The sequence below is a fragment of the Epinephelus fuscoguttatus genome, linkage group LG7 (genome assembly GCF_011397635.1).
Source record: "Epinephelus fuscoguttatus linkage group LG7, E.fuscoguttatus.final_Chr_v1".
NCBI lineage: Eukaryota > Metazoa > Chordata > Actinopteri > Perciformes > Serranidae > Epinephelus > Epinephelus fuscoguttatus.
The window spans coordinates 36,908,596-36,928,877 of NC_064758.1; the positions used below are offsets into that span (position 1 = coordinate 36,908,596).

Sequence of the window (20,282 nt, forward strand, 5' to 3'; positions counted from 1 at the left end):
AAGAGGTAGTCACCTGAAATGGTTTTCCAACAGTCTTGAAGGAGTTCCCAGAGGTGTTTAGCACTTGTTGGCCCCTTTGCCTTCACTCTGCGGTCCAGCTCACCCCAAACCATCTCGATTGGGTTCAGGTCCGGTGACTGTGGAGGCCAGGTCATCTGCCGCAGCACTCCATCACTCTCCTTCTTGGTCAAATAGCCCTTACACAGCCTGGAGGTGTGTTTGGGGTCATTGTCCTGTTGAAAAATAAATGATCGTCCAACTAAACGCAAACCGGATGGGATGGCATGTCGCTGCAGGATGCTGTGGTAGCCATGCTGGTTCAGTGTGCCTTCAATTTTGAATAAATCCCCAACAGTGTCACCAGCAAAACACCCCCACACCATCACACCTCCTCCTCCTCCATGCTTCACAGTGGGAACCAGGCATGTGGAATCCATCCGTTCACCTTTTCTGCGTCTCACAAAGACACAGCGGTTGGAACCAAAGATCTCAAATTTGGACTCATCAGACCAAAGCACAGATTTCCACTGGTCTAATGTCCATTCCTTGTGTTTCTTGGCCCAAACAAATCTCTTCTGCTTGTTGCCTCTCCTTAGCAGTGGTTTCCTAGCAGCTATTTGACCATGAAGGCCTGATTTGCGCAGTCTCCTCTTAACAGTTGTTCTAGAGATGGGTCTGCTGCTAGAACTCTGTGTGGCATTCATCTGGTCTCTGATCTGAGCTGCTGTTAACTTGCGATTTCTGAGGCTGGTGACTCGGATGAACTTATCCTCAGAAGCAGAGGTGACTCTTGGTCTTCCTTTCCTGGGTCGGTCCTCATGTGTGCCAGTTTCATTGTAGCGCTTGATGGTTTTTGCAACTCCACTTGGGGACACATTTAAAGTTTTTGCAATTTTCCGGACTGACTGACCTTCATTTCTTAAAGTAATGATGGCCACTCATTTTTCTTTAGTTAGCTGATTGGTTCTTGCCATAATATGAATTTTAACAGTTGTCCAATAGGGCTGTCGGCTGTGTATTAACCTGACTTCTGCACAACACAACTGATGGTCCCAACCCCATTGATAAAGCAAGAAATTCCACTAATTAACCCTGATAAGGCACACCTGTGAAGTGGAAACCATTTCAGGTGACTACCTCTTGAAGCTCATGGAGAGAGTGCCAAGAGTGTGCAAAGCAGTAATCAGAGCAAAGGGTGGCTATTTTGAAGAAACTAGAATATAAAACATGTTTTCAGTTATTTCACCTTTTTTTGTTAAGTACATAACTCCACATGTGTTCATTCATAGTTTTGATGCCTTCAGTGAGAATCTACAATGTAAATAGTCATGAAAATAAAGAAAACGCATTGAATGAGAAGGTGTGTCCAAACTTTTGGCCTGTACTGTATATGTTATGTCATATCGACACAGAAACAGCTCTTACAGGTTGGATTGGTTCAGTTTAGGCAAAAAGAGTGAAATTGAAGAATAGACTTAATTGTCATTGCACAAGAAGTTCAACGAAATTAGCTGTGCCATGCCTGAATGTAAAAAAAATTGAAAAATAGTCAGCAATAAATACACTACACATGCGTACACAATCATCCCAAATCAATAATTATATATATAAATATTAAAAAATAACATTAAAAGCAGTATTGCACAAGTTGACCCATTATTGCACGTTTGAGTTAAGCAGGTTAGTGTTATGGTTAGTGTATTAGAATAATATAGTTTCCTTGCAATATCCTAGGAAGCGCAAATTAGTGACCCGCTCCCTCTGTAGAAATAAAGGCCTCATTCTAAGGTAACAAAAACACAGCAGTTCTTGTTTTCAGGTGATTATACACTAAAACCCCAGAGTTAGTATACTGTATTCCATTCCTGCTAATATACCCCATTAAACCCTTCACACTGGACCTTTAAATACAAAGCTTCCCCTTTGCTGGACAGATGTTGAGGCCTACTACAGACATGCATAGTCATTTTGTTGCCATGGAAACTGTACCTTTAACAAGCCACAGCAATGATCATTTTATATGCTGTGAATCAGACTGAGTCAAATTTATGTTAAACACCATTTGTGTCAAAATACTGTCATATTTTGCATCTCCATTTCTGCTCAACATGAACAAAGAAGCCCTAAGAAACCAGCTCACTTCATTTCCCAGCATGCCCCGGCGCAGGGCATGCCTGTGATGTCACAATAAGTATATATACGGCTACAGGGAAGAATTTCTTCCTCCATTGTTACATTGTAACAAACGGGGCCGGGGCGAAACGGGCAGAAAGGCGTCTTCTTCTCGCTACAACATTCGCACCGCTTTGACACCAAGCGTTTTAAGGAAAGGGCCAAAAATCCGCGTCAAAGCGAGAAGACAGCGAAGTTAGCACCGCCGACTGAACCCGCCCCGGTGAGAGAAAAAAGGATAAACGAACACAGATGTCAGCGGATTTCTCCATCGCGAGCCTCACACCAAGAAGATAAGACGTTTCGGCTCATTTACATGACTCCCGGTGCAAAATGTTGGGGAATAAATCGCAGCTAATCATATGACGTCCCCTGTTTCTGCCGTCTGTCTGCCCTTTAAATAGATAGGCATGCAACATTTAAATAAAACCCGCAGGTCTAACAGGCAGCTCCTGCTTTCTTTCTGATCCTCCAGTGTGCAGAACAATGAACATGGAGCCTAAGTAGCCTCATATAGGCAGATTTAAGTGTTGCAAATTGACAGTGAGGCGAGGATTACTCCAGGTTACATTGGCTCGCAGGGTCGCAGTGTGGATACTCGGTTCAGGGATATCGGTTTGGCACAAAAAGGCAGCTCATAGGGCGTTGAGAGATTGATGTGCAGCTCACATTGGGAAGAGAAGCGACCTACGAGCTGGTTGGAATAAGGGTCCCTGTTTCTGCCCCAGGTAAGAGGGTTTAGTATTTCATTATCCGGGCGGTTTGCCATTGTGTGTGTGTGTGTGTGTGTGTGTGTGTGTGTGTGTGTGTGAGAAAAATGGGTAGAGCTGGTGTACTAGAGGGAGAGAGATAGACGGAGCCTTTGCCTGTCAGACTGATAATATCCAACCTCCCCCAACAGTCAGTTGCTGCATGTCCATAGTTTAACAAATGCCTCCCCACCGCAGCTGCATGTCCCTGAAGGTAAATACACCATGATTGTGTGTAAGCATACTGCCCAACTAAGTCCTTTAAAGGAACAGGAGCTGTGATGCTCACAAGGAAAATGAGCCGACTATCAAAATCCAGCCTGTGCTCTATTTGCCCTATTTATATTGGAGTCCCCAGGTGGTTAATGGCTCACATTGATGCTATAACCACACTGAACATGCACAGCCTCTTCAGGTGTGTTAAATCAGGTTAAACCTATTTTCAAATCTACATTAAAGCATAAATTGTGTGCTGTTTCAGCAATGACACTGTTTTCTTCGTTGAGACGTTACATCTAATTTTACTACTCTTCCTTTCTGATGCAAAGTGTCCTCACATCCCAGTAAAACCACCCTGGCTGCAGCAGTTGTTACATTATTCACTGTCCTCAGAGCAGCTCCAGGATTTGTCTCAACATGACATCATCTCTTTATTTAGCATAAGGACAAACTACACTCCACAATATTACTCCAATGTTACATATCACTCCTGTTTGAAGGAGCAATGTGTAAGATTTAGGGGGATTTAATGGCATCTAGCAGTGAGATTGCAGATTGCAACCAGCCGAAACTTCTCCCTATTTGAATTTCTGCAGTGTTCATGGTTCAGGAGGTTTTTTACCAGGAGCTGAATTAACCGCAGAGGTCTCGTCCTCTCCAAACAAATGAACACAGTGACTGAAAATGAAAACACAATATAAAGCAGTTTTATGTTAAATAAATCAGTATTTTTTTGACGCTCTTGTCATGGGTAAGCAGCAACCTCCGGGGCTGATAAATGAAGCCAATGCAGAAGTGCCAAAAACTGCAGTTCCTTGAACGGCCACTGGAGGCTGGCTCCAGAAGCGAGTCAATCCCCATACACCCCCATGTTAAAATACCCAACTTTACAACACAAATAAACATGCCAGCAGCCTGGCACAAAAATGGTTTTGGTCTCTGTCGTTAATTTCCCCGTTCATGACAACTGCACAGGGGTTGATTTTAATATAACTCACCTGTTTCCTTTTTATTAAGGCTTACAGTTACGCATAATCAAGAGCCGGCTGCTTTGAGTGATAGGCTGTCTGCCGATAGTGTCTTCTGCTTATCAGTGAGATCCACACCTGTCTCCCTGGCGCATATTTGCATTTCCTGAGATGGTGAAGGCAAGACACGCCCAAGTCTGTCCTACTCTGCCTCTGATTGGCAAGTCATGCTTTTGCTGTCCTAGGAAACACAAACTTGCCTCCGCCACAGCGCCAGCTTCTTGCCCCAATATGGTCACTTTTGGCTTCAAGAAATCAAGATGGTGACGGCTGATGTGCCAAACTCAAGGCTTTCAGAATGGGAGTCAGAAAACAAATGGGAGACATCACAATAGCTACGTCCATTATTTTTTACAGTCTATGATCTGAAAATGCGAATGGCTCTATCAACAACTAGTGTTAAGTTTGTCCATTCTGGGCTACTGTAGACACATGGTAGTGCAACATGGCAGTCTCTGTAGGGAAGGACCCGCTCCCTATGTAGATATAACAGCTCATTTTAAGGCTACAAAAACACAGCGATTCGTATTTTCTGGTGGTTATACACTAAATAGAACATACTTACTATATGATAATCAATTTCTGCCAATATATGCCCTTAAATCCTATACACTGGACCTTTAAGGCTGGATTATTCCTTTGTAAACCTGAATGCGCAGTGGCTCATTTGGAGCAGTCCCATATAAGAATGAAGATACAGCATGTAACTGTCAGTAGCATGTGACATGTTAACACAGTCCCAGTTAAAACGTGCTTCATAAAGATGTAGAGTTGCATAGTAACCTGTTAATAACCCCTGAAAGTTAATTCACAGGGAGTACTAACAGGATGGACAGTGTTTTTATGTTCTATTAAATCTATTTTTTAGGATTGAAAACACAGAACTTTGTGAGCTGCAGTCTGAGCACAGACCCACTGGGCCCGACACAATATAACACGCTGCGCTCACTCACCTTGTTTGACCTTAACCTGCTGCTGTGATTGATCAGCTTTAGCTTTCAGATTCAGTCATATCGATCCCCTCTGCGCTGTTTTATAGCAGAACTAACAGGGGAAAAAAACACAGTGAGTGAGAAGCCATAGAGATCATTTGCTTCAAGGCTGTTCACTTTAAACCGTGCTTGCCTAGTTGCCATGGTGACGTTTCTAGACTTGATGATTTCAAAGTAGGATTTCATGTGAGATGGGGGGGGGGGCAGAGAGAGGAAATGATGGAGCTGGAATACAGATGAAAGGAGACCAAACAGCTGATGTCACCTTTTGTTTCCTTGTTGAGAACCGACCGGACACAGGAACAGTTTGATATATGAAGATCTGGCTTTAAAGGGACAGTTCACCCCAAAATCAAAAACACGGCTTTTCCTCTGTCTTCTCTCAAGTGTAATGGAACTAGATGGCACTCAGCTTGTGGTGCTCAGAGCGCCAAAAAAAAAAGCCAAAATTCAACAGCAATGTCTCTTTCCGGAAATCATGACCTGGTTACTCAAGATAATCCACAGACCTTGTTGTGAGCAGTTTCATGTAGGGACTATTTTCTTAATACCGAACTACACTCACCAACCATAGGTGCAATGCTGTTGCCCCCTGAATTCAGAAGCTCCACTAGTCTGAAAAGTCTCCCACTGGACCAGAAACCTATTTCTCCGACATCCCGTTATCCCAAAAGCGAACAGCCATTGCTCTGAAGTCCTGTCTCTCCAAAAATACAAACTCCCTGCAGTTAGTTTTAGTTTACCCAGCTCCTTTTGAGCCAGTGAGGCGGGTTGTTTTTTACCGACCTCTCAGAAAAGATTGCAGTTTCACAGGATCACGATCTTACATAATTACTATTATCAGTCAGAATGACCCTTAAAGAAATGAAAACCAAAGGGTTATTCTTTATTGAACAATTGTTTTATTACTATAATTGAAACTTGACACAATTTTATTTAATGAAATTATGTGTAAAGGATCTCCCTTCTGAAAATAAGTAAAATAAAGGTGACATTTTCCGCCTAGTTGCATTGTTTTATCTAGCATCGTAGATAAGCAAACATACATGGTAGGATAACTCAATTTTATATCACAGTATACTTTAAAACTAGTACACGGCTGTAATTCTACATGGGAGCATTGTGTTTTTGTTTTTTACTAACTTTCTTACTACCTTTCTGACTAACGGGGCTTCAGAATTTGAGCTGTTGGAACAATTTGCAGTCCCTCCAACCATATCAGTGCGCAGAAGGAAGCGTGCATCTACTCATGGACGAGAGACTCGTGCTTGTGACAGCATGACATGTAAACATAGTGTCCTCCTTGGCTGTGCTGTAACATTAGCTAGCTCAGTGGTGCTAGGTGAGCTAGCAGTAGATGCATGCTTCCTTCTGCACAGTGATACAGTTGGCAAGTGTAGTTTGGCAGAAAAAAAATAGTCATCTAGTTCCATTATAAAGGAGAGAATGTAGGCATCTCTATGGCAACCTGCTCGACAACTCACATCAAAACAATCTAGACTGATAAAAAACACTACAGGTTAAGAGGAAAAATATGTATTTTTGATTTTGTGGTGAACTCCACATTTACTGGTGTCTGAGTGTGTTGTCTGTGCTTGCACCTCTGTGCCCTCAGACACCGAGTTTCCATGGAGGCAGGTTCGTCCCTCAGCCTCAAACGACGATATGAAGAGGTGGACAACAGCTCTCCATTCTCTACACCTAAGGACTCCGACGATGACATCTCCAGCAGTGACAGCGCTGACAGCTGCGACAGCCTCAACCCTCCTTCCAGCACTACATTTACCCGTAAGGAACAGCAGGAGACACACGTTAAAGGCAATGCACTCTAAAACACACTCAAACAGTTCATTAGTAGTATTTAACTCCTCATGTATGACATTGCATCCAAAATGTCTCCCTCTTTCTTCCCACGCTTCAGCCACCTCCATCCTCAGACAGCACAAGCCGTCACCGGGGGGGAAACGAGTACGTTTCGATGTGGTGACGGTGTATTACTTCCCCCGGCGGCAGGGATTCACCAGCGTGCCCAGCCAAGGGGGCAGCTCCCTGGGCATGGCCCGTCACCACTCCTCCATCAGACACTACACGCTGGGCGAGTTTGCCCGAGAACAGGAAACGAGCCACCGGCACACTTTGCGCCAGCACCTGCGCCAAGAGAAGCTCAACGCCCGCAAGATGAAGGTAGGCTTCACATTTTATCTGAGTGTGTGAGAGTGATCGGGTGGTTAAAGGGATGAGTTGAAGTAAATCACGCTGTGTTCCAAGGTGCCTTGTTTTACGTCAGACATAGGTTTTTATAAATTATACAAAATATTGTGCACCGTTGATTGATTAGGAGAAGAGCCCTGTATCCTGTTTCCCTCAACGTGCAGAAACTCTTAAAAAATTGGGGTACATTAAATATTTTCCTCTCAAAAACAGATATTTCTGTGGTCATTAAAATTAACATTTACATTTACGTACAGTTACATTTACTTAACGATTTATATTTTATTCCTACTATCTTAAGTACTATTGTTAACACTGTAGCATAATGCACATTTATATCTCTATTTAATTGAATTTATCATGTCATATTCACATACTTCTATTTCATACTCTTATTCTTACCTCTTATAATTCTCTGTTCTTTATATAAGAGCAATTGCAACAAATCACAATTTCTCCCCGGGGATCAATTAAGTATTTCTGATTTCTAAAATACTGTGCTCGAAGATATACTATGCAGGATTTTCCTAAATAGCAATGTATAGACTCATACAAAAGTAATCCCTCTCAGTCGTCACTTATGACCCACTAGAAGTGTGTGGCGGTTTCGCTTCCTGCAGAGACTCTGCCCTCTGCTTGTATTTTCATATTTTATTATTTTTTTCCATGCTCGGGACGTTCATGAGCGTGTACCCCCACAGCAGGTCAGGTGAGGTCGGGGCTTTATAAAAAGGTAGCGACCAGACTGTAACAGACTGTAAGCAGCAGGCATCCAAGTAAATGGTAAATGGACCTGCAATTGTATAGCGCCTTTCTAATCATCCGACCACTCAAAGCGCCTTTACACTATGAGTCACATTCATCCATTCACACACTGGTGACTGAGGCTATTGTACATGGTGCCACCTGCTACTCAGTTTTTAACACACCGATGGAACAGCCATCGGGAGCAAAGTGGGGTTTGTCTGGAGAAGCTGGGGATCGAGTCGCTGATCATCCAAGTAGTGGACGTCCTGCTCTACCTCTGAGCCACAGCAGCTCCAAGACACACAGCACAGAAAAAATGCAACTATAGTGAGGTGGAACGCCAAACAACAGTTAATCTGGGGTTGGTTTTTACTTTCACTTTAGCTGGAGAGCCTGTTTAAAAACAGTAACTGACAATGCTGCGTAGTGTACCTTGAATTACAACTTTGATGTACTTGAGTATTTTCATTTTATGCTATTTTATATTTTCACTCCACCATATTCTAAAGTGGAAAACTGTATGTTTTTCTTAACTACATTCTTACTACATACAGCTGTAGTTACTGGTTCCTTTCAGATTGAGATTTTAGGGGTCGTACACATGCAGCATTTTTAACGGCCTGGTTAACGCCAGGTTGGGTGCTGGGTGCTACTCTTGTCTTGTGTCTTCTTTCAGGCGCTGTTTATGTGTAGGCCTATCATCCGTGGATCAGATGTTAAGCTCTGACAGCCCTGCACAAAAATGATTAACTTTTCCTCCGTATTTATCACACGTTGATATTTAAAGAAGAAGGGAAAGATATCTGCCAGCTGTGACTGGTTGTTCTTCGTCACATAACATGCGATGTGCGCTGCTGCATTCTAAAAGTTGAACTCAGTTTATCCCTTTATCATCTCATATGTTTTGGCCAAAAGAAGTAAAACTCCTCGCAGTATTTATCAGAAGAAAAAGTCGACTTCTTGCCACCCCATTAATCTTCTCACGATTCCCCAAATTTATCTTGTGAGAAGGTGCAACCCTCAGGATGGGAAGCTCTGGACTCAGCTGCCAAAAGTATATAAAGCTTTAACAAAACCTTGAACCAGCTACAACAATAAAATGCTGCTTATGAGTCTGTTACATGGGACAAAGTGCTTTTTGGTGATAATACTTTTTTATTTTTACTCATGTAGGATTTTGACTGCAGGACTTCTTGTTAATGGAATATTTTTACATTGTTCTATCAGTACTTTAAAGGATCCGAGTACATTTTCTAACACTGTCCATTTAAAAGTTCTCATAAGAAATGATGAAGCTACAGATGAAGCTGTAATTGAAGTGTCAGTCTTTAGGATAATTATGATGCACTTGAGCTTTAAATAGAATTTTAAATGTCTTGTCTTCAGCTCACAGGTCTACATAAACGATCTAACTGTCGTCCACAGCTGACCAGGAACGGCACGGTGGAGTGCGCCCAGGCAGACCTGCTGACTCTGGAGGATGTATCAGACGAGGACCTGGACGTGGACGGGGTGGAGGTGGACGACTGTTTCTTCCTCCAGCCGCTGCCCACAAAGCGCCGCCGAGCCCTCCTGCGAGCCTCTGGCATTGCCCGCATAGATGCAAGGGAGAAAGCTGAGCTCAGAACCATCCGCCTCTCCCGGGAGGAGTGCGGCTGCGACTGTCGCTTGTACTGCGACCCTCGCCACTGCGGCTGCAGCCAGGCTGGTATTAAGTGCCAGGTAAGGGTTGTTGGCTGGGTGCATGTGCATAAAGAATAGAGCCACTGTGCAGATTGCTGAGACTGAATGAGTCATTTACTGCTCAATAAAATGTGTGTCCTGTTTAGCATACATAGAATCATTTTTAATTTGAGTCATATGTGCAAATTATTTTCCCTTTTTTTCAGGGAAGCTCCTTTGAAACATCGCAGTAGAAAAACCAGAGCTATAAACAATAAAATGTACCTTAGGGTCCTTGTGTTGTTGTGCATCCTGACTCACTGTTTCTCTCCCATGACTCACTGGGACACTTGAACGCAACAGAGACGGTGTTACTGTTAATAATAACACCTCTGCTTTTCTACAATAAGTCACACACTGTCTGTTGTGATCTAAACCAGAGCTGTGTATCCATGAAATAAACATGTTCAGTCAGTCCTGTGAGATATAGTTTGAAAATATGAAAACGTATAACTCTGTTACCATAGAAAATGATTGCACAGATACATTATGTTCCTGCAGCACCTCTGCTGTTTGACTCGGCGTGCTGAGACATGAAAATGGCCGCTCTCTCTGTTGGTCTTCCATTTCTATAAAATCCAGTTTCTGTTTTTATATATTTTCTGCATTTTCCAGTATGAGCACCAACTTTTGGATGTGTGCAGCAGCTATAACAGATTTTACTGTTTCAATCTGTTGAAATAAATCAGTAATCATTAGTTCGTATTCTTGACAGGAATTGTGAATATCATATTCAAAGTATTTCAATACGATATAGGGATTGAAAAGCAGTTAACCTTTGATTGACGGAGGTACTGAAATCTGCAGAATTTAGAAATCAGAGCATCAGTGCAGCCAATCACTCATTACACCATCATTTCATTTCTCTTCTTTCAGTTCACTAAAATTTAAGATGAGAAACAAAATTGTCAAAACATATGGATACCTTCTGAATAGTAAGACGCTTTTAGCATATGTTTATGTGCATGACTGTGTGTTGTCAGTCAGTCGGTGGCCCATTTGACTAAAAGCCCATTTCTCTGACATCTTGTTATCCCAAAAACAAACACCCATTGCTCTGAAGTCCCTGCAGTTAGTTTTAGTTTCCCAGCCCCTTTTGAGCTGCTGAAGCTGGGTGTTTTAACATGATCTTTTCCCAACCTTAACCAAGTGGTTTCTGTGCCCACACCAAACCACACATTCACCACAGCGTTGCTGCGAAATGTAAAGTTTCAGTGAATTAGCTACAAAATAATGTGTAAAATGTAACAATCCTTGATTTACAGAGTTACAGTGTGAACATTTTTTTTTTGTGATTGGATTGTCTAACTACAGAGAGTGTGGAATTTCTGAGAAATGGGACTTGGGAGTAGGGTTGCAACAATATACCAAAACTGTCTCAGAAAATATTATGGTTTCACAGTATCCTGGTGTTACATTATTATCAGTAAGAATGACCTTTAAAGGAGTGAAAATGGAAGAGTTATTTTTCGTTGAGCACTCATTTTATTTCTATATTTGATAATAGAAACCATTTTTTATTAGAAGTTTGTGTAAAAAGTCTCCCTTTTAAAAATAAATAACATGAAGGAAAGATTCTCCATTCAGTGGATTCCAACCTGGGGCTATTTCCTGCATGTCGTCCTCTCTTTCTCCCCCCGTTCTACCACTCTTTACTCGAACTATCCAGTAAAAACAAAAGGCCAAAAAAATCTTTAAAAAAAATCAAATCAAATGTTATTATAAACAAAGAATTAACATGTATATTTAATGTTTATTTTAAAAGAAAGAGCATATAACATTAAGGCTGTAGGCTGTATCTCTCTGTGCATGTATCGTTTAGAGCTTCAATGATTAATGGTTTGGTTTCAACAGAAAATAAATTGGCAGCTGTATTGATAACAGTTTAATAGTTCACGTTATTTTTAAGCAGAAATGCCAAACATCTCACGGTACAAATGTTCCAGCTTCTCAGAAATGTGATAATTTGCTGCTGTTACTTGCCTTAAAAAATGTATGTTTGGGGTTTTGAACAAGATGTGATGATGTCAGCATCTGGGAAATTGTGATGGACATTACATTTTTACTATTTTCTGATGTTTTATAGACCCAGACTATTTGATAATTGATAAATAATAAAATAATCTGAAGATAAATCAATAATGAAAATAACCATTAGTTGCAGCCCTTGTATTATTGATGTTGTTTATAGTGGCCCATCTCGTTGAAAAATCAAGTTCTTTTATGGGTAGAATTTGGGTTTTCTAACTTCATGAATGATTTTTCCCTTTTCTGGTTTATATTTGGTATCGTGAAGAAAAAGTACAACTCCATTTTGACCTGATTTATTACACAGTAGAGCTGCATTGATCAGTCAGTTGATAAGTCGATCAAAAGAAAATCAGTTACCAACTATTTTGACAATCAATTTCAGTCTTTTTCCAAGCTAAAGTGTCAAACATTTGCTGGTTTCCAGAGTTTTAAATGTGAGAATTTGCTGCTTTTCTTTGTCATTTATGACAATAAATGATTAAAGATGAAGTAAATTTATGAGTCTTTGGGTTTGGAACTGTTAGTTGGACAAAATAATTAATTGGAAACACTGAAAAAACATTGAAAATTCTAATTAGCATGTCTCAATTTCTTAGCATTTTATAGACTAAATGGTGCTAAATGGTGAATCGATTAATCTTGAAAATAATCAGCAGATTCATTGATAATGTTGCAGCCCAATAACACAGTAAGCAGATGTTCTCTTTCTCTTATCTCGACATGTACTGTGTCGTCTCTCTTTGTCCTTTGCACAACAGTAAACCCTTGTATAACTTACATAATGATCATCTAAATGACTCAGTCAGTTCCAAGTGTTTACTGTTTATTGTTGACATAAAATGAAACTGGAGTTTAAATATCCTTTGCTTTCATTACCAGGTGGATCGTATGTCGTTTCCATGTGGCTGCTCCAGGGACGGCTGTGGCAACGTAGCGGGCCGCATTGAGTTCAACCCTCTACGCGTCAGAACTCACTACCTGCACACCATCATGAAGCTGGACATAGAGAAGAGGAGGATGCTGATACAAGGGACCGGGGACCAGTATGCTGAATCCGACCAGATGTCCTCCCCCTCCTCCACTTGCCCCACCTCCCCGGACCTATCCTCAGTCGCCGGCCTGGACTCTGAGCTGGAGGAGAGCGAGGTGCAGACAGTGGTCGAGGTTCAGGATCTCCTGGCAGAGCAGGACATCCTGGAGCGCGAGAACGAGACGGCGGTGTTGCACCTGCAGAGCGCGGAGGAGCAGGAGAGGAGGGAAAGGGAAGAGGCAGAGGGGGAGGCGGTGCAGCAGGAGCTGGGTGCAGGAGGTCTCACAGAGCAGCCTCTCTGTCTCCTGCCCGCTGCTTTGGGAGGGGATCTGCCTGAGCAGGCAGAGGTGCCAGGTGTGGAGCAGGTCCTCCTGCAGGGGCCGTTCCCCACGGGGGCCACGGTGCTCTGCATCACTGACAACCAGGAGGAGAGCCCCTCCGACCTCCTCAAAGACTCCACCTCTCTGCTCTACTATCAGCTCAGTCCTATAGAGCCGGGAGCCTTTGAGACCCTGCCCAGAGCCGAGGAGGCTGAACAAGAGGTGCGGGAACAAGATTCTGGAGGAGACGACAGGAAACAAGACAGAGGAGAAGAGTCGAAGGATGGTACGCCTGAAGAGATCACCTGCAGGCAGAGTTTGGGCAAGTCTTTGACCAATGTGATTCTGTGCTCAGAGGAATGCATGGCAGTGGTGGAGGAGAGGCCCTTGAGTCTCCAGCAGAGCCTTCCTGAGGTGCAGTGCCAACGGGAGTCGTGCCTGGAGGGAGAAATAGATCCACCGCCTCCTGAAGTTTAGTTCTAGCTTCTCTGCAGATATTTTGCACAATAGCTTCATCTAAGATGAAAAAAATTACACATTTATTACTGCTATCATCAAGAATAATTACAGGTTGCAATCCTTTGTAGTGACTGTCATTGAATTATGTGAGCGTGAGTATTACAATACATGAGGGAGGAGGGATGCTGAAAGCACATACAGATCACTCCCTGGAAGTTATATGGATGCAGTTACAAGGAAACATTGTATGTAATTCTGTTGGGGGTGATGAATGCGGCCTTAATGGAAAAACATAAAAACACTTGTGTGTAGGAGTCATTCGTCGATGAGAAAGTACAGCAAGTAGTGCTTTGTTAATTTCCAACGTAGCGAACAGAAATCACAGTGTGTGAATGCTGACATAAGCCTTTAGTTTGGTGATGTATAAAGCTATCAACACTAAACACAAATTGTTTTTCAGTGCGCAAGAAGCTGGTGACTTAAGAGACTCACCGGCTCACGTTCCATTACGGCAGACCAGTGCTGTAGTCAAGCCAAATGAAGGCGCCTGATAGTACCCTCCGCTGAAAATAGACCTAATAATCCTGGAAATACTTGTTTTTGTGTACTGTATATGCATTTGCAATGTGCAAGACAGCGCCGAGGTTGCTGCTTTTGTTTTTTTTTAAACGCACATTGTGAACCGAGGGCAGCGGGTGTTGTGGCTCTGCTGTAATGAAGGTAAAGCAACACAGAGCAGCAGACTGACACTGGCCTTAGCTGTTGCTCTCGCTCACCTCGGGCTGCTCGTGCAAATGCAGTCGATTTGTCAACAGAAACCTAGTTTACCTGTAGTTACAATGCCTATGATATCATTTCTTTGAGTAACGTGTCTTTTGTGGATTAGATACTGTTGGTTTGAGGTCCTCGCAGTCTTGTTTTTTGAGTGAAAGGAAATGTTTCTTTCATACTGCTACACTGTAATGCCATGTAGTCAGTCACGTCAAGTTACGATGAAATGCCAGGATAGATCTTCCCAGTCATCTCCTCGTTTAAAGGGATGGTTTGGATATTTTGAAGTGGGGTCATATGGGGTTCTTATCCACAGTCAGTGTGTTACATGCAGTAGATGTTTGTCTGCACGCCCCCAGTTTGGAGAAGCAACATGAGTGCCAAAAAAAAAGCTAAGCAATGTACTGCTGTGGATGGGAGGCAGCAGCAAAGGGTATTTTAACCACCTAAATTGTATGCAATATTGACAGTGTTTTCACCAGGGTTGAGCGGCATACTTGGTGCAGATAACATACTTACACGAGTACAAGTATCATCCGAGTAAAATGTTCTGAGATTGTATTAATAGTTCTCTAATAATAACACAAAAAAAACACATTAATCCAAAAGATTTTTAAACATAAAATATCTCTTAAACACTCCGTAAGTTCCTTGAACTATGTACATTATTAAGGTTTTGACATATGCTCAATGTTATGAGCAGGCTTTGTGGTAAATCCATCAGTCAGTCCTCTGGCGTTGCACCACGCGTAATGTAGCGCAATGATGTCATTACAAGCTTACAACATGATGACATGGTAGACAGAAGCCTTCGCTGTCTGCTGCAACAAGAATGAATAGTGTTTCTAATCTTAGATATGTTTCAGTAGGATCATACAAACAATCTTGATGTCCGTGTTCATTTTTAAAGGGTTAAAATACTGTAATACACTATAGTAAATACTATACTATACTATACTATATAACAACTTCTTGTTCATTTCAACTTTAAGTCCCACCCCTGTCCAGTTCAAACTCCACCCATTCCGAGAATTTAGTTGGTTGATCAGATAAAGATGCAGATACAGATAATAGAAAACTCACTCGACCCTAATTTTCACTACTTCACCTTTCCGTCAGACAGCCTGTTCTGATGTAGAAGCTGGCTTCAGTTCCCTGGTTTCAGCTGGGCGGCTGTGGCTCAGAGGTAGAGTGGGTCGTCCACCAATTGGAAGATCAGTGGCTCGATCCGTGGTTCCTCCAGTCCACATGCCGAAACACCCTTTGGCACAATACTGAACCCCAAATTGCTGCTGATGACTATTCCATTGGTGTGTGAGAGTGTGTGAATGGTTACGGAGTAGGAGGTGGTACGATGTATGGTAGCCTCGACCAAAAGTGTGTGAATGGGTGAATGTGACATGTAGTGTAAAAGCACCTTGAGTGGTTGGAAAACTAGAAAGGCGCCATACAAGTGCAGTCCATTTACCAGTCACCAGACTCCATTGAGAAAAACAGCAATTTTAGCTTGCTGAACACAGGAGCTGCTGGTCTACCGCTGCCATGATCTGTTGGTTAATTTGCATTATTGTGTGACTTTGCTGAATCTGAACTAACCTTTTTAAACACCAAAGTCACACTGTAACACAAACAGAATAACTGACTGAGGCAGCGGTTGACCAGCAGCTCCTGTGCTCAGCTAGCTAAAATCACTTTTTCTCAATGGAGTCTGGCTTTGAAGAGAGCGATGTAACGCCTTCAGTTTCACATCAGAAATCGCTGTCTGACATTAAGATAAAGCAGTGAAAATATTCTAAATATAGCATATACACAAAGTGATTATGATTTTTTTGGTGGCTAAAATACCTTTTGTTGCTGACCCCTCCACAGCAGTACTTTGTTAGCTCCTGTGTCCGACTCCAGCCTGCTTCTCCAAGCTTTGGGCGTGCCGACAAACATCTACTGCATATAATACACTGAGTGACTATGGAGAAGTACCTCATACAACCCCACTTAAAAAGATCTGAACTGTCCCTTTAATGAGTCATACTGTAAGGAAGAGATGAATCAAGTCAAATGTCATATGAAGAAAATAGCATTTAAAGAGTCAAAGAAAGTAGTTATACAAAATGATGTGATGTTACTAATTTATGAAACAGATTGACCTGAATTTGTATATTTTATGTTCAATCTGTACAGTGTGTGTGTGTGTGTGCGTGTGTGTATGTGCCTACTTTACATTAGTGCGTCTACGTGGGCGAGGAAGTTGTGTATGCATCTGTGTGTGCATGTACACGTGTATGTACTGTATTATGAAAAGGGGAGGGGGGAGTATATTAGTGAGGATACATATTTTATTCCTGAGAAAGGTGCTGATGTTACAGATTTACAATTCACTGATTTTTCTCCCCACCATCATGAGAAATATGATTTCACGGAGATGTTTCTCGATGACTGACGTTACGAAGTGTCGGAGAGCCTCTTTTAGGAAACGCAATAGCTACTGCACTGCAAATCATTAATGTGGCGGTTCTGGATTGAGGAGTTTTATCATGTAAATGCAATCGTATAACATTTTCCTGTCTTTAAATGTCTTTTTTAAGCTGTGTCTGATTAATACTGATCTGCGTAAGTGTGCCGACTCTCCTTACACAAAACCAGTCCTTTGTTTTGTTGCCTAAAATTACAGCTGTTGCTTTCAGTTACAGCTCGCCAAACACAGGACGTGCTGCTGTGTATGAGACGTCTGATGTATTTCTTTGCCTTTCTTTTTTATTTTTAACTGTCTTAATATAAATCTGCTTAAGAGTTGCACCAAAGCAGTGGTTTCAAACCTAATTAGATGATGCTTTCAACCATCATATTTTAACAAAGCGGTCTCCTGTACTTATTGTGAGGCTTTTAGATTTATTGTGGCCCTTTGTGTTTGCGTGACTCGCCTTGACATCTTCAAAGTGACGATGATTAAAAGCTGCCTATTGTTGAGCTTTCTGTCCTTGGCTTTCTACTAATAGACTTTAGGTTTGGGACCACTGCATCAAATTAACTCCAGTACACTATGTGATTGTGTGTGTCTCTGTATGAACGGGGCGTGTGACTGTGGAAAAGACTGATACGTTTAGACTTCATCTAAAAGCTGTGAGAACTACTCTCATGCTAACTGTTGCCTAAAGTGGACAAAAAGGTTTTTTTTATACAAAAATAAAAACAATAAAACACTCATTTTAAAAAGGATGAACGTTTGATGTGTTGATTTCATGTTAAAAATCGTTTATTTCACAGGATTTAAACATCACAGGTTATGATTCCATTGATGAACTTGGGTCGTGACTTTGATTTGGTTAGATCTGGATATCATATTTACCATTTATTCATAAAAATGTGACTCCTTCAATGATGATGATCCTTTTTTGTGATTTTACACTCTTACTAAATTAATAATAAGGGAAGCTTTGGGTCTAATGTATTTTTCCTGATAACAGTTTAAAGAGAATTAGCTCCTATTGCAATTATGTATCAATTTGTATCCCTTCGCGTCAGCAACAGCCGTGGTCAAAGGAATTATGCTTTCAGGTTGTCTGTCTGTCCCTCCCATTCTCATGAACACGATATCTCAGGGAAGTTCCTCAAATTTGGCACAAACTCTGTAATGAACTGATTAGGTTTTGATGGTCAAATGTCAAGGTCACTGTGACCTTGCTTTTGTCCCATTCTAATCAATGCGATATCTCTAGAAGGCCCTGAGGAAATTTCTTTAAATATGGCACAAACATCTGCTTCGACTCACCAGTGACCTTATAAGTGTCCAAGGATGAGGTCAGTTTGACCTTTGTCTGTCTCCTTCATGTGGACGCAATATTTCAAGTAGGCCTTGAAGCAATTTCTTAAAATTTGGCACAAATGTCCACTTGGACTTGACAATGAACTGAGTAGGTTTTTGTGGTCAAAGGTCAAGGTCACTATGACCTTGTGTGTCTCATTCTTGTCTTTATGATATCTCAAGAGGGCCTTGAGGGAATTTCTTTAAATATGGCACAAACATCTGCTTTGACTTGCCAATGAACTCATAAGATTTTGAAGGTCACTGTGACCTTGCGTCTGTCTCCTTCTCATGGATGAGATATCGCAAGAGGGCCTTGAGGGAATTCAAATTTGGCACAAGCGTCCACTTGGACTCAAGGATGAACTGATTCGTTTTAATGGTCAAATGCCAAGGTCACTGTGACCTTGCTTTTGTCCCATTCTTGTCAATGTGATATCTCTAGAAGGCCATGAGGAAATTTCTTTAAATATTGCACATACATCTGCTTCGACTTACCAATGACCTCATAAGATTTTAAGTGTCAAAGGACAAGGTCAGTTTGACCTTTGTCTGTCTCCTTCACGCGGACGCAATATTTCAAGTAGGCTTTGAGGCAATTTCTTCAAATTTGGCACAAATGTCCACTTAGACTCAAGCTGGGCAGGTTTTTGTGGTCAAAGGTCAAGGTCATTGTGCGTACAACAGTGAAGAAATCATATGTTAAGTCTAACAAAATTTTATTGAAATATCTAATAGAATACAATAATGAAGTGAACACATTCTATATCCAAAAAGTCAAAGGTCAGCATACTGTGACATCATAATGTTCTGCAAAAACACTTTCCTGGCCATTGTTCAAAGCCATATCTCAGGAACAGAAGGGGAAATGATTGACCGCCTTGAAACCGTGGTCACTATATAGATCTTCTACGCTGTTGAGTTGAAGATGTTTGTGAAGCGTCCATGTCTTAGAATCTGTAGCATCTTTGGAGCAACATCTGTATTTGAAGCATTGTCTGCTATCAAGGCTACATATGAGTCTGGGCAGACATAAATGTAAAGTGTAACTGCAACTTACAGAAGCATACAACCTCAAGGTGGTGATTCCAGTTTATTTCCATTTTTTTAAAAAAAAGTAATGATTCAATAATTGTTTTCCTTAGTGTTTAGAGTCTGTTTTGTCATTACAATCACTCACTGCAAACTGATGTCATTGACCTGTGTGAAATCTGTAGATAACGTGTTGTTGCTCTGAAGGGAAAAAACAGAAAGGAGAAAAAAAAAGTGAAGTCTTTGTCCTCAGTCAGACACTGGCGGTCATTACAGTGACTATCAGTTGGGCGCAGTATACTTGCTGACCACTAGATGGTAGCATAAATTCATTCCCCTGAAACTCAGCCTGCTCTCTCCATGCAGATATGTGTGTCACATACAGGGTTCATTCACTACAGCTGTTACTCTAAAACATGGGGCTCTATCTTGTATCAGTGCCACAGAGTTAAAGCAGCATTGGAGATCGTAATACAGCCAATTAAATCTCATCTTTAGAGTGGCTTCTCTTAAACTGAACAAAAAATTAAATGCAACACTTTTGCCTTTGTTCCCATTTTTTCCACAGGTTTAAGTTAAAGATTTATGACCTTTTTAATGCACACAAAAGACTCAAAGTTTGGTTGCAAATGCACTGTTTTATGTTGAAAAATTTATTAGAATCTCATTACTTGTGGTATTAAAATTGAATTTTTACCATCTGCTTGGGACAATGTAAACCAGGATTCATCTGTGAAGAGGATGTTTCTCCAAACTGCCAGACACCATCAAAGGTGAGCAGCTGCCCACTCCAGTTGGCCATGACAGCACATTCTTGCAGGTGAAGATGTTGGATGTGGAGATTCTGGGCTGGTGTGGTTACACGTGGTCTGCGGTTGTGTGAAATAAACATTCAGTTCATGGGCAACAGCTCTGGTGGACATTCCTGCACTCCCTCAAAACATGAAACATCTGTGACATTGTACTGTGTACCAAAACTGTACATTGTGATCATCCACAA

At 41.6% G+C, this 20,282-nt stretch overlaps 1 protein-coding gene across 1 annotated transcript; it reads left to right on the top strand.

The window, feature by feature from the left end:
* The first annotated feature begins 2,209 nt into the window (after nucleotides 1-2,209).
* On the top strand, nucleotides 2,210-17,664 carry csrnp2 (cysteine-serine-rich nuclear protein 2). Its single transcript, XM_049581604.1, has 5 exons — nucleotides 2,210-2,900; nucleotides 6,776-6,948; nucleotides 7,082-7,344; nucleotides 9,544-9,840; nucleotides 12,751-17,664. Exons 2-5 carry the CDS (start codon nucleotides 6,789-6,791, stop codon nucleotides 13,696-13,698), a joined length of 1,668 nt encoding a protein of 555 aa, XP_049437561.1. The 5' UTR covers nucleotides 2,210-2,900; nucleotides 6,776-6,788; the 3' UTR covers nucleotides 13,699-17,664.
* The last annotated feature ends 2,618 nt before the right edge of the window (nucleotides 17,665-20,282 follow it).

Bases quoted from the DNA above. Each gene is read 5' to 3' on its own strand.
- csrnp2 (XM_049581604.1), top strand. From the start codon at position 6,789: ATGGAGGCAGGTTCGTCCCTCAGCCTCAAACGACGATATGAAGAGGTG. The intron at 6,949-7,081 runs GTAAGGAACAGC...CCCACGCTTCAG, and splicing joins TTCCAGCACTACATTTACCC to CCACCTCCATCCTCAGACAG. The intron at 9,841-12,750 runs GTAAGGGTTGTT...TTTCATTACCAG, and splicing joins AGGCTGGTATTAAGTGCCAG to GTGGATCGTATGTCGTTTCC.